General features: G+C 43.5%; 1 protein-coding gene across 1 annotated transcript in view; it reads right to left on the minus strand.

Annotated features, from left to right (window-relative positions):
* Nucleotides 1–11,423, minus strand: part of Actr2 (actin related protein 2) — a 22,303-nt gene extending 10,880 nt beyond the window's left edge. The window contains exon 1 of the mRNA XM_050140875.1: nucleotides 11,342–11,423. Coding sequence (XP_049996832.1) covers nucleotides 11,342–11,389 — 48 coding nt within the window. The 5' untranslated portion in view covers nucleotides 11,390–11,423. The remainder of the gene's footprint in view (nucleotides 1–11,341) is intronic.
* Nucleotides 11,424–15,301: the final 3,878 nt, after the last annotated feature.

The raw sequence follows: 15,301 nt of genomic DNA on the forward strand, positions 1-15,301 counted from the left end.
TCTACAAAATGAGTTCCAGGACAGTAAGGACTACACAAGAGAAACCCTGTCTCAAAAAAACAAAAATAAAATAAACAACAAAAGTATCTTTGATTTGAAACCAGGCTTTTTTTTTTTAAAAAAAAAAAGTTATTTATTTTTATTCCACATGCACTAGTGTCTTGATGACTATGTGTCTGTATCAAATCCCCTGGACAGTTGTTGTGAGCTGCTGTGTGGGTGCTGGGAATTGAACCTGGGTCCTCTGGGAAAGCAACCAGAGTTTTTTTTTTTTTTTAACTGCTGAGCCATTTCTCTAACTCCTAAAATGTTGATTTGTTTTACTTTCTTGAAGTGCTGGGGATAGAACAGAGGGTCTCGTGTGTGTGTGTATTTTAATTTATTTATTTATTCTGTGTTCTGCCTGCATGTATATCTGTCTGCAGGCCAGATCTTATTACAGATGGTTGTGAGCCACCATGTGGTTGCTGGGAATTGAACTCAGGACCTCTGGAAGAGCAGGCAATGCTCTTAGCTGCTGAGCTATCTCTCTAGCTCTAGGCATGTGTTCTGACCACTGAGCCACATCTCCAGCCCAAAACCAGACTTTTAAATATCCATTCATTTAAGCAACCCCATTTTCCAAAAATGAAAAAAATCAAATGATATATGGACTAACGTGATTTTCACATATAAAATTGACATGGTTTCTCAAGAGGGTCTTTCTGTGTTCCTTTGGAGCCTGTCCTGGAACTCACTCTAGACCAGGTTGGCCTCTTCCTCCCAAGTGCTGAGATTAAAGGTATGTGTCGCCACCACTACCCAGCTTCTTTCTCGTTTTTTGAGATATAAGACCTTAGACATGTTAGGCAAATATGCTCCACCTCTGAGCTACAGCCCTCGATATATTTTTCAAGAGCATATATTGCACCAAGGTATGGCAGTGCATGCCTACAATCTAAGTACAAAGGAAGCAGAGACAGGGAACTACTGGAACTACTACAAGTTCAAGGCCACCCTGGTCAGCATAGCAATCTCCAAGTCATCCAGGGCTCAGGAAATTGAAAATGGGCCAGACTGTGGTGGCTCACGCTTTTAATCCCAGCACTTGGGAGGCAGAGGCAGGCAGATCTGTGAGTTCAAGGCCAGCCTACAGAGCGAGTTTCCAGGACACCAAGACACAGAGAAACCCTGTCTCAAGGGAGAAAAAAAAAAAAAAAAGACTGAAAATGAGCAGACATTGAGAGGAAAAGACACAAGTAAAACTTTCAGGCTAGGAGAATGTTATGGTTTGAGGACGGAATCCCTCTACAGGCTCATGTGGTTGAACACTTGGTCTCCAGCTGGAGGTGCTGTTTTTAGGTAGACATGTACTCTTTAAGGTAGAACCTAGGAAGGAAATGGGTTATGAGAGGCAGGTCTTAGCAGTTAGAGCTCAGACCCACTTCTGGCCATCTCTCTCCCCCCCCCCCATTTCCTGGTCTACCAAAATGTGAGCAAGCACCTCATATTCCATCTACAATAAACATGAACTAATCCTGCCATCATGCCTTCCCGGACAGAATTACCTGACAGAATACAGAATGGGCAGAATTACCTTCTGAACTATGAGCCAAAATAGGTGCTTCCTCTTTTAAGTTACATTGATGAGGTGCTGGTCCAATGACCGGAAAAATAACAAATACACAGGAAGATATTGTATGAAGAAAGGTAATACTGGGGGCTGGAGATGGCTCAGCAATTAAGAGCACTGACAGCTCTTCCAGAGGACTTGGGCTCAATTCCCAGCACCCACATGGCAAATCACAACTGTCTGTAACTCCAAATTCTGACACCCTCACAAACATACATGCAGGCAAAACACCAATACACAGAAAATAAGTAAGTAAAAAAGAAAGGAAATACTGTCAAAGTCTTCACAACATTAGTAAGGTCTATGTCCAATGAATGCTAAACTACAAGAATTTTTGGATTTACTGAGAATGCCTACAACAGAGTTTGACAGGTAAGAGGTACACATTAACTGGCTGGTAAATATTAAAAGAACTGTTCATTTTCAAGCATGAGATTATGATTATTTAAAAATACAAATACAACTGGTGAGTTCCCTATCCATGAACTCAACTTCATAGATCAAAATATTTGAAGCTCAACTAATCATAGATCAAAATATGTGCAGCCAGGCCAATATGATATCTTAGGAGGTCAAGCACTGGTTGCCCAACCTGACAACCACCTGGGTTCAATCTTCAGGACCCACACTGTGGAAAGAGAATCAATTCCCACTGTGGAAAGAGAATCAATTCCCACATCACTGTCCTTTGAAGTCTACACATAGGCTGTGGCATGTGCATGCCCCTCCATTCACAAATAAACTTAATAAAAATGTTTAAATCATATCTAAAAACACCTCTCACCTTACCATTACTCCCTAAACACTAGAAAACAACTACTCATTTATCACTCAAGTTGTATTAGGACTGTGCATCGATGATACACTCCTGTAATCCTCATACTTGGAGGTGATAGAAGGCTAGGAATTCAAGGCCAGTCTTAGCTGGCCAAACTTAACATGAAATTTGAGGCCAGTTTGAACTACAATGAGACCCTGGCTCAAAACCATAAAACAACTATGATTACATTGAGTTAGATAATAGACTAAGGTCATGCACAAATATTATGCTACCTATGAACAAGTGTGTGTGTGTGTGTGTGTGTGTGTGTGTGTGAAAGAAGAGGGAGATGGGGTGAATTCATTCCCTACACAGTCTGTTGTTCTGTGGCATCAGGGCATAAGGTGAAAAACACTTCTTGAAAGTCATACATTGATAGTAACAGCACAAAGGTGGACAGAAAGCCAAGACTGGCGACATACACTTGCACCTAGAAAGTTGAGGCAAGATTATTTTCAAGTCCAACATGCCACTCTTAACTCAAGCAAACAAAAGAAAGTGTAAAGATAAACAGGAAATATTTTATTGGTTCATATTCGATGTATATAATGGGTTTACAAACACGTCGCATGAGTATACCATGTACTTTAACCACTCTCGTTCCATCCCCTCCCCTTTTCCTTCCTCCTGTTAGTGTCCTCTCCTCTGTTGGCTCAGTTTCACTTCTATTCTCATGACATGTTAAAAAAAATTATTTGTGTATCTATTACAAAAAAAAACTATGATCTACAAATGACAAACATGGTATTTATCTTCCAAGTCTGACTTATTCACTTAGTATGATCTCTGGTTGTATCCATTTTCCTGCAAATGATGTAATTTCATTCTTTAGAGCTCAAATTCTGACAGATTATAAGGAATGTTTTATCATTTGTTGACTATTATGAATAGTGCAGCAATTAATATAGTTAGTTATCTGTGGGACGCTGACTTTAGGGTGAATACCAAGAGTTACTGTCATTTAACAGTTTAGTCCTTTTGGGTTTGTTTTTTCAAAACAGGGTTTCTCTGTCCTGGAACTCACTCTGTAGGCAAAGCTGGCCTTGAACTCACAGAGACCTACCAGTGGCTCGACTAATCTACATTCCCACCAGCAGAATGTAAGAGTTTTCTTTTCCAAAGATGGCTAGAAAATATCAATGTCCTGGCCCAAAGATGGTTCAGTGGGTGAGGGCATTTGCCAAAGACCTGAGTTTAATTCCTGGGGTGCACAAGGTGGAAGGAAGAACTGATTCATGCATGTGGTCCTCTGACCTCCACAAACCTGTAATGTAAGCGGACATCAATCCTGCCAATATATGAACATCTTCACTGTCTCTACAGAAGCCCTTTTGGAAATGATTAATCCCATTAAATTATAAATAGCTTCCCTAGGACATTCTGCTATCCAGAATTTTGTCTTTTTAAACAGAACCTTACAAAAATGTTAAAATTATGATTTAAAGTGACTAAAAGTAATCATGAAAAATGTCCACACTCACAAAGTTTAATCCTAGTTCTTTCACTGTCGGGCATTCTCTAGATCTAGCTACACATTTCTAAAGCATATTATTGTTCAAGTTGGTGTAATGGTGTTTGGCCAAAACTATCTCAGGGCCTGTACCTAGAGGCCTGTAGGACAGATAAAAGTCTGGCTCAGTTTGAAAGATTGTCACCAAGGGGGGTGAAACAGCAAAATCTAGGTAGCCGCCCCTCCAGCCAGAGAGAGGGGTTGGCTGTCTCTCATTGGCTGGAGGTACCCCCACATCACGCAATGACACAACCCATATAAGCTGAGGCTCACAGTAATAAACTGAGTGCACTCACCTAGGGTTCCCTAGGGAATAAGGCTAGGGAGGCCTGGCACAATGTTTGTAATCCCAGCACTTAAGAGAGCCATGAGTCTCAGGCCAGCCTGAGCTATATAGTGAATGCCAAGCCAAGCAAAGCTTTATTCATAGGGAGCCTTTTTTTTAAATATTTATTTATTATGTGTACAATATTCTGTGTATACGCCTGCAGGCCAGAAGAGGGCACCAGATCTCATTTCAGATGGTTGTGAGCCACCATGTGGTTGCTGGGAATTGAACTCAGGACCTCTGGAAGAGCAGTCAGTGCTCTTAACCTCTGAACCATCTCTCCAGCCCCCCCATAGAGAGCCTTTTGTCTTAAATAAAAATACGATTCCTCTTGGGTTACCTTTGAAGGCATATGTCATCAGAACCCTACTTGGTCATCTGACAGAGGCCGAGAAGTGAAACTGAGAGTATACGTTCAATCCCCAAGGAATGTTAAGCAGAATTCAGTAACACTAGTTCATGGTCCCACAATGTGTGTGTGTGTGTGTGTGTGTGTGTGTGTGTGAAATCTCATTCTTCTCCCAGAAAGACTGCAAGTTCAAGGGCCAACTTGAGTTATCACCTCACCCTACCCATGGGTGGGTGGGTGTGCGTGTGCACGGGCGTTCATGCGTGCAAAATCTCACATTCTTCTCCTAGATCATTACATTTCTATGTTCGAGTCAAAATCCATCTTACCTGATAACTACACTGAAATAATACAAAAATTCAGAGAAAATAAACTCATATCCCTTCCATATACAAATTTCAGTATAAAGTCTGTCATCACCAGCCTACTGTCATAATTTCCACATACATTCTGAATATACAAAACTAAATACTATTTAAATACAAAAATCTTATGTTTAATCTTAAAGAAAGCCAGACAAGCCGGGCGGTGGTGGCACACGCCTTTAATCCCAGCACTCGGGAGGCAGAGGTAGGTGAATCTCTGTGAGTTCGAGGCCAGCCTGGTCTACAAGAGCTAGTTCCAGGACAACCTCTAAAGCTACAGAGAAACCCTGTCTCGAAAAACCAAAAAAAANAAAAAAAAAGCCAGACAAAGAGGTGTAGGCCTTGAAAGGCAGCACTCTGAGGAGTAAGATCTTAGTTCAAGGCCAAAATGGTTTAATGAGGATAATCAAAACAACAGAAAAAAAAAAAAAAACTAACAGATACCAACAATAGGCAAGTCAAAAGTACCCATTAACCAGGATGAAATGCTCACTTGTCTGGGTAAAAATAGTCTAAGAAAATTAGAAGTTGGTTAGAAATATATATAGCTCAATGGTACAGTGCTTGCTTAGTGTGCACAAGGCAGTGGGTTAGAATGCCAGTGCTGTCAAAGAAAAAAGTACGAACAGAAGGCTAATCTTTAAGTTTGTAACAAATGTAAATAAGTAACTTTGTCATGTGAGAAATCCTAAGTTTAAGGGGGAAGGGAACCCTGCTAAGGGGTAAATTCTGGTACAGGGAGGAGACTGCTAAGGTTGACGGATCTCCCTGCCATTCACACATATACACAACAGCAAAGTAAAGGTCACATCCATGTCTTCAGATTATAATTGTGCAAATGGGTAGCTCATATCTTAAAATTCTTTTAGGGACTGGAGTTAAGCACCAGCTGCAGAGCTCACACCAATTAACCCCTCACATGGAGATGATCTCTACAGAGAAGGAACACACTTTTCCACTGCCAGAAGAGGAGGGTGCACAGAAAGCAATATCCCAGAAGAAACAAAATGTATAGCATAAAATAAATGCAGCTAAAGAAAAAAAGCACTAGCTGCTTTTCCTAGAGGACTAGGGTTCAATTCCCATGTCTGTAACTCTAGTTCTAGGAGATCTCTTCTGGCCTCCATGGGCGTCAGGCATGCCAGTGACACCCATAAACATAAATTGTAAAATAATAACAATTTCTTAAAAATTTAAACTGCAATTTAAAAACTGTGTGTGTACACACTAAGTTCCCTAGTACATTGTTCCCCTTCTCTATGTACGTCTCAGGAATCAATCTCAGGCTTGGCAACAAATACCTTCACCTGCTAATCAGTTCAAGGGCCCTTAAAGTTCCTGAGTATATTTTAAGTGGAAAAACATTTTCCAAGTAGCCCAGAAGACAAAAATTGAGATCCTGAAGCCACAGAAACAATCATAAGCTACTGTCACTACTTTACCAAAAACAGGAGTAGGAAGAAAAGCAGAAGGGAAGAGGGGAGGAAGAAAATTAACTTCAAATTAAAGCTACTATAATAGGGGAAAAAGTAAGTACTTAATAAGAAACTACTGCTGGGGATGGGAATGTAGCTCATAGAGTGCTCACCTATCATGCACTAAGCCTTGGGTTCGTTTTCCAACACCCATAAACCAAGTATGGTGGCACATGAGAGGTGGAGGTGGAGGATCAGAAGTTCAAGGTTGTCTCAGTTACATGGTAAACTGGAGGCCAGCCCAGATCCTTCGTTCAACAACAAACACGAATAGCATCTACTTACTCTTAACCTGACTAAACAGTAGCTTGGTGGAAGCAGATGCTGTCTTAGAATCCAGTGCCAGCATTTCTATAAGGTATGAATTCCTTATAGAACAGTAAAAAACATACTAAAATTTCACATTATTTCAAATCTAAATGCATTAGGCTTCAACAATATCAAAACAATCCAATTCAGCAACATAAAATAGGCAAGCTAAACTCAAAAAAAATTTTCAAAATACAAGGAAGATATTCTTTCTGTGCTACCTCTCTTGGTGTCATTTTAGTCACTGCCATTGCTCCTGCATGTCCATCAGTTTCAGCAGTTATATGTGCACAGGTGGTGTTTAAGAAGCAGATTTTACCATATATAGCTTCTTCCTTGTAGCACTGTGGTTTGAGCAGGCTCTCTACTTCCTACTGAGTCATCAAATAGTAAGAAGTACAATGTTCCTTAAGGCAAAATGAACAAAAGACCTGCCTACATTTGATATCAAAGCAACTATTTCCTTAAATAAAAAAGATTCAAAGCCGGGCAGTATGACACATGCCTTTAATCCCAGCTCTCAGAAGGCAGAGGCAGGCAGACCTTTGTGAGTTTAAGGCCAGCCTGGTCTACAGAGCAAGCTCCAGGACAACCAAGGCAACACAGAGAAACCCTGCCTCTAAAAACAATAAAAAAAAGGTTCAAAAACATTTATTTTTAAATATTTTATTAGTTTTTTGAGAATTCTAGCAACATGTTTTGATCATATTCACCCTGCTGCCCCCAACTGTCCCAGATCCACACCCCACCCTTCCCACTCAACTTTGTCTTTTTTTTTCCCACCAAGGCAAGTATGTTCAAATATTCTTGGATATACAGCCTTCCATAGGAATGTGGCCGACTTATCAGGGGCTACATTATTAGAGAAAATGGTCCGACTCTCTCCCCACCACAGCAGCTAAAAATTCCCAACAACTCCTTGCCTGGGGCGGGACTCCCTGCAGGAATCTGGCCTCACGCGTGCTGTCACAACTGCTGAGGTCCCAGTGTCAGGAGTACTGTTTCTTGTGTGACCCACTGCTTCGGGATCTGCCTTCCACCACCTCTTGTGCAATGATTCCTGGGCCTCTGGAGACAGGGTATCACTATGTAGACGAGGCTAGCCTTGAATTGGCGATTTTCCTGTTTTAGTGGCCACAGCAGGATTTTCTTGTCTTTTGAGACAAGGCCTCACACAGCCCAGGCTGGTCTTGAATTCCTCATACTTCTGCCTTTCCACCCCAGCCCTGGAATTGCAGGCATGTTCCATCACACTCACTGGGATTTCTAAACTCTCATTTGAGCTCGTTCATTTTGTATTTTTTCTATTAGTAACTGGTGGTGCTTGTATTTTAACTTCACAGTGGCCATTCTTATTTGAGGCCAACAGTTGTCTTATTAGGCCATTGCCTTTCACAAGTGAAACTCAAGTTCTTGTTTTGTTTTTACTTAAAATATTCCTGAATTAAACATACAAATGACCAGAAGCCTGATAGATTATAACCAACTACAAATGTGAATTTTAAGTATAACATTCTTCTAGCACTATAAATGTCTAAGTACAACCATTAAACTTTATTAAGCATTGTTCTAACAACATGGCAGTCACTTTGGAGATATGCATTTTGTTGGCGAATGCAGTAACTGTTGGTGAGTTTATATTGAAGTCTGGTAACGTATATTAACACCAGGAACTTGGACTCAATTTGAAAGGAATCAAAATTCACAGCTAAAGAGGTATCCTGACTTTTGCCTAAATGGCTACTTTTAGAAGCCCTATTCTAGAAAGACGTTCCTTTCTCTGGGCTACTGAAACAAAAGTCTCATTGTGGGTAACGGGAAAATAGAGCAGGTCTAGCATCTAGCATGTGGTCAAAAGAACACACCTATGCTTCCAGAATCCAATTACGGGCGTGCGAGAGAGACTGAAAATTCTAACATCTCTCAGGGCTGGAGCGATGTGGTTAAGAGCACTTGATCTTGCAAAGGATCTAGGTTTGATTCCCAGTATGCACACGGTGCCTCACAATCATCCCGTACCAGAGGATCCAATTCCCTCAGGTACCAGGCTCACATATGATGCACACACCCACATGTAATCAAAACACCTATACACACAAAAATATGACAAATCTTAATTTTTTTTAATTTAACTTCTCCGGGTTGGGGGATACACCTCAGAGAGAGCATTTACCTCCTGTGTCTAAATCCTTGGGTTCAATCCCAGCATCATTTAAAAAAAAAAAAAAAAAACCTCTTAAATAGTCCACATTTTAAAATCTAAAGTATACAAAAGATAAATGAAGCCACCATTGATTCTTCTGCAACCATCTCCCATGTTCAGGGATTATAAGTACATGCCACATTTGGTTAGTGAAGTGCTGGAGAAGGACCCCCTGGTTTCTCCAACACCAGGCAAGCACTCTACCTTATTAACTAACATCTCGGTCTCTGGTCCATGAATGTATATGAGGGTTCATATGTAAGAGTGCAGGTGAATGCATGCTATTGGACATTAGAGGACATGGGGCATTGGTCCTCATCTTTCACCTTAATTGAGACAAGGTATTTTGTTGTCCACTGCTACATACACAGCACCAAGATGACTTCAGAGGAAACAAAACATAGACTCTAAGCAGCTCTTAGTCCTCAAATATTTTTTAGAAACACCACAACTTTCCTAACAGTGACATGATTTAAGCCAGGACTATATATGAGTATATAAGATTACCACAGCTATTTCATTCACAGCCATCAATGTCTACAAAATATATGGATAGTTTATATAAAACTACAGGAGTAATATCAAAACAAAACCTTTTGTTTGAATTAATTCCTTTCATTTATGCTATAGTAACTGATCTTTGTGTCCTAAGAATTGGATTTAAGAGAAAAAAAAAATGACGACGAGACGGGAGTCTGACTATGTAGAAATGGGGATCTGCCTGTCTCTCCCACCCAAGTGCTGGCCTAAAAGACTATGCCACCCCTGCAGTCTTTTTAACAACCATTTTAAAGACTTCTATTTTAGGTGTCTTATTTGTATATGTACCACATGTGTGCCTGGTACCCACAGAAGCCAAAAGAGGGCATCAGATGCTCTGGAACTGGAAGTACAGATGGCTGTAAGCTGCCATGCAGATGCTGGGAGTCAAACTTGGGTCTTCTGCAAGAACAAGTGCTCTTAACTGCTGAGCCATCTCTTTGGTTCTAAAGTAGTATTTTTTTTTTAACAAACACTTTTATAAGACTCTTAGGAAAGTCTCAGTGTTTATAGTTTAGTGTAAATATAGTGCAACAACACATGTCTGTTTAAAAAAATTTGTCTCCTGATAATTTAGAAGCTTTATTGGAAGCTAGGTGGAATACTATCTAGCTTTCCTCGCTGCTTTATCCTTTCTCTCAAAGAATGAGGTCATTTTATGTATCCCTACATGAAGTCTGTAAACATAAATATCTGTAATGAACACACATAAATGAGTTTGTTTAAAAACTTTTCCGCTACTAAATCTGAGATATCACCACAGCGATGGTGTCCCTTATTAGGATACTTATCCTATTCTAGTCCAATTTTAACTTAGCTTAAAGGAAGCTGGTACAATAATTGTCAAAGAATGGCAGTGAATACCAGGTCCTTTCCCCCCTCAACAACCTAGCTTCCAAATTGATAACTCAAGAAAATCTATTTTAATTCGTATGTCACATTTGTGGCAAAGGAGAACTGTCACAAAATGTTGCAATACTAAAACAGAAATCACTAAAGAATTCATTCAAAAGAAACATTTTCATCTTCAAAATTGGGGCTTTGAGGCTTTTTAATGGGGATAGAAGGAAATCACTTGCAAATATTTAAATCAGTGATCTAGTCTGATTTTGACAATTTTAGAGTCTTTAAGTCTGTATCCTGCACTTAAAGAGAAAAAAATACAGGAAGGGACTGATCCACTTCCCACTACATTAACTGGGGAGGTCCTAGGTCTCCTAAGTCTTCCCAAAGAGTCGACGATCTAGGAGAGGTTGCATGCAGAGAAAACGGTGAAGCAGGAGCTGCCGACCGTCCCCCAAAACCACGGGCGGCAGGGGCAGCCCACACACTCTCTGGGGGCAGACGGGAAGCCGAGGGCTAGGGCCGCGGCCCAGGGCATGACAGCACTTCCCCTTTTTTTTCTGCGGAACCCGTTTCCTGCCTCGCATTCGGCATCTTCAGCTACACAGGAAGAGGAAGGCCGCTGGGTCTTGTATGAAACACAGACGAGGCTCGGAAATGGAGACCTTCTCGGCACCCAGGAACCGGGCCCACCGCCACCCAGACCCACACAGGATCACAGCTCTCGGGACACGGGGGGCAGGCGGATGCTCGGGGGCGTGTGGGGAACGGCCTCGCTGCCTTGGGCTGCACTAAGGGCAACCTTGCTCCCCGGCCACCGGCTCAGGGCCGGCCCGCGCCCCCGAGAGCCGCCCGACCGCCCGCGCCCCCGCCGGCGTCCCCACGAGAACCGGCCCGCGCGCCTGCCCGCGCCCCCGCTGCGCAGCCCCGCAGCCGAGGGTGCACGCGCACCCCGCACATCTACGCGGCCGCCCCGTCGGCTCTTACCCCAGTGCCGTTGTCGCACACCACCACCTTCCTGCCCTGGCTGTCCATGGTTCGCCCTGGAGAGCCGCCGCCCGGCTTGGCCTGCTTCCTCCTCCGCGAGGCCCCGCCCTCGGCCCTTCGCTCCTCCCAAGCCGGAAGTCCCCGCCCAGCCGCCGCGCCCAGCAAGCGGCGACTGGCAGCCGAGAAGGCCAATGAGAATCGGCCGGCGCCGGCGCGCCCTCTCGCCGCGCTCGCATCCGGCCCTGAGCCCGGCGTGCGGGGCGGTGGCCCGGTCCCAGGTGTCTCGGCACTTAGGGCGCGGCCTGGCAAGCTGTCTCCGGGGCTGGCCGGTGATGGAGCGCAGGTGTGCCGCGGAGCGAGGTGGAGCAGCCAGCTGGGAAGCCCGAAAGCCACCTGGAGCTCCCGAGGCGGGATGTGTCACCGCTCCTAGGCCTTGGCGGATACACCTAGACCTGTTTGCAGCCTCGCGTTTGCTCCGTACCTCCAGCTGCAGTCTAGCCCGGCGGGATGCTTTCTCACTTCCTTCTTTTTCAAACGGGAACTCGCTATGTTGCCAGGCGCTGGCCTCAAATTCGTGACCCTCCATAGCCTCCCTTAGAAACTGGGACGAGTGCTACTCACACCTCTTTAAAAAATAAAATATGCGCGCACACACGAACGTAGTCTCGGTTTTGAAATCAGACAACTCCAAGCCGGACGGGGTGGCTTTAATTCCAGGATGCGAAAAGCAAAAGCAGGCAGAATGATAAGGGTTGGAGCCAACCTGGTCTACATAGCCAGTTTCGGGCCAGCTAGAACTATATAGTGAGACCCTGTCAAAGTGAAAGAAAGAATAAGACTTTCATTTAGCTGGGCAGTAGTGGGGGTGCATATCTTTAGTCCCAGCACTCAAGGAGGCAGAGGCAGGCAGATCTTGATTTCGAGGCCAGCCTGGTCTACAAAGCTAGTTCTGGTGCAGCCAAGGCTACACACACACACTCACACACAATTGTCTCAAAAAAAAAAAGTTTCAATTAATTTAAATTTTTTTCGTTTGCTGAGACAATCTCATTGTCTATTCTTGACTGACCTGGAGCTCAATCCTCTGACTCACAGAAATGGGCCCTCTCTGTTTTCCAAGTGCTGGGATTAAAGGCAAGAGCACCGTGTCCTGTACAACTCCACTTTTGATTCTGGCCCTGACAGTGCAATGTTTTGTGGTGTGCGCAGGACTTTGTGCGGGGGCATAATCACCTCTAAATGCACAGGTGATTGTGAGCATTCTGTGCTGAGAGCAAGCGATAGCTCAGTGGTAGCGTTTTAACATTAAACACATGCTTCTGATCCACCCTGGTTCTCATTATCTGTAATATCTACATCTGTCTTTTGTGACTGCCCTTGTTCTAAAACCCAGCTTGTTACATCTTCTTAAAGATTTTGGGCACAGCCAAGCCGGTGGTGGTCCCGGTCCTAACTAAACAGGGAATGATGAAGCTTTTGCTTTTTTAATTTCTTCCTGTCAAGGTTCCATCACCTTACACAATATAAATTGCAAGATAGTAGTGTATCCTATTTAATTCAATTTCAGGTCTAGCACTGTCTTAGGTTGCTGGGTAAATATGAAAGATACCCTATATAACCTTACTGGCAGAACTTCTCAAATTTCATGGTTTTGTTACATATGTTACTACCTAAACTCAAGTACTTATTATTGATGCTTAGTGTTTCCAAGTTTAATATTTTGTGATTAGGTCAGCAAGATGGCTCAGCAAGTAAAGGAGCCTGCTTGATGCCTGAATTCAATCCCTTGGACTCACAGTGTAGATACATACATATGCATACACACACACACAGCTCAAGGACATATAGAATCTGGATGTTAAAAATAGTTTGCAATCGAAAAGAGAACAAAGGACTAGGGCCGTGGCTCAGCTGTGAAAGGCTGGCCTGCCAGGCACCAAGCCCTGGGTTCCATCCCCAGCCATCAAACTACTCTGCTCCCTCAGGAGGTGGAGGCATCAGGAGAAGAGGAGGAACACAAGGTCTGCGGGGGCAGGGATAAATTTAAATCTCTTATGGAAAATGAAAAAGAGACTTTCCTTGGCTGAGCCTCCTGGCAACAGCCTGTGAAACAGCTTTTTCATACATTGTTTCAAGGCCTGGAAGTCTAGCTAGAAACAACTAAATGTGACCTTGGTAAAAGAAAAAAACAAAAAACAGCCAAGAAGACAGCTCAGGCTCGCTCTGCCTACCTCTTCTGTCTATTTTCCCCTGGGATTCCTGAGGTTTTGTTTGGGGGGGGGGCTGTTTGTTTTGTTTGTTTGTTTCTGAGACAACTCTCACTCATATCCCAGACTGGTCTTGCTCTGCAGCCTAGGCTGAACTCTCAGCCATCCTCCTGTCTCATACTCCTAAGTTTGAGGGTTATAGGCATAAATAACCACACCAGACCTTACTTGTGGCATTTATTTATTTATTTATTTATTTATTTATTTATTTATTTAGGTTTTTCGAGACAGGGTTTCTCTGTGGTTTTGGAGCCTGTCCTGGAACTAGCTCTTGTAGACCAGGCTGGTCTCGAACTCACAGAGATCCGCCTGCCTCTGCCTCCCAAGTGCTGGAATTAAAGGCGTGCGCCACCGCCCGGCTTTGTCTCGGTTTTCTTGAGACAGGGTTTCTCTGTGTAGCTCTGGCTGTCCTGGAACTCACTCTATAGACCAGGCTGTCCTTGAACTCAGAGATCTGCCTGTCTCTGCCTCTCAGGTGCTGGCACTAAAGGCGTGAGCCACCACCACCCCAGTCACTCTTTCTCTCTTAAGCTGTAGTTATCACAATATTTTATCACAGCAACAGGAAGAGTAACTAAGACAATGGCCATATGTCCGTGGAGATCGCCTCCTACAACCCCTGGTGAGTGGAGCCGTGCAACTCCTCCCTCTCTAACTTCTATTCCCAGTTTCAGAAAGGAGAGAAGGTAGAAGTTAATGCTCTTTCTCTAAAGTAGCAGCGGTTCTCAACCCCTGGGTCATGACCTCTTTGGAAGTCAAACAACCCTTTCACAGGGATGGACTAAGACCATTGGAAAGCATAGATATTTACATTACAATGTGTAACAGTAGCAAAATTATAGTTATGAAGCAGCAACAAAAGTAATTTGATGGTTGGGGTCACCACAATATGAGGAACTGTATTAAAGGATTGCAGCCTCAGGAAGGTTGCAAATACTGCTATAAATGAAAAAGAATGAAACTTATTCCCTAGCAATGCTGAAGCAGGCATGGGCAGTCCGTATATGGGGGTTCTGGGAGAACTTGTCCATAGTGGTTTCATGGTCTCTTCCTCAAGAGGGCACCAGATCTCATTACAGATGGGTTGTGAGCCACCATGTGGCTGCTGGGGACTGAACTCAGGACCTATGGAAGAGCAGGCAGTGCTCTTAACCACTGAGCCATCTCTCCATTTCATTTTGGCCCAGTGGTGTTGGTAGTCCACTTTGCTCCCTAATTTTGAGTGTTACTAAAACTCCTGACAGGAAAATCTCACTCCCTGTGTGTTCAGCACATGGAGATGACTATCTGATGGGGGCCTCCAGTCCCTAAGTGATGGGTGGCACTGTCTCAGGTGCTCTGCCCGCCTTCTGAGCTGTTACAACACAACCTCCTTCATTTACATTACTACATTTTCTGATGCTGGGGTATTAAAAGTAAAACAGACGATTTAAAGTATGTGAGAGGAGGCTGGGGATGTATCTCAGATGGCAGCAGAGTGTGGATGAAGCCCTGGGTTAGATCTTAATACACCATAAACTGGATATGGTAGTGCACACATGTAAGCCCATCCCTTGGAGATGGAGGCAAGGGGACCAGAAGTTCAAAGTCATTCTCTGTATTCTCTGTATAAGAAGTTCAAGCCTGCCTAGGTTGGAAACATCCCCACCTCTCTCTCTCTCTCTCTCTCTCTCTCTCTCTCTCTCTCTCTCTC

Source organism: Alexandromys fortis, unplaced genomic scaffold (genome assembly GCF_014885135.2).
Source record: "Alexandromys fortis isolate MF-2015 unplaced genomic scaffold, M_Fortis_MF-2015_v1.1 scaffold_7, whole genome shotgun sequence".
Classification (NCBI taxonomy): Eukaryota; Metazoa; Chordata; class Mammalia; order Rodentia; family Cricetidae; genus Alexandromys; species Alexandromys fortis.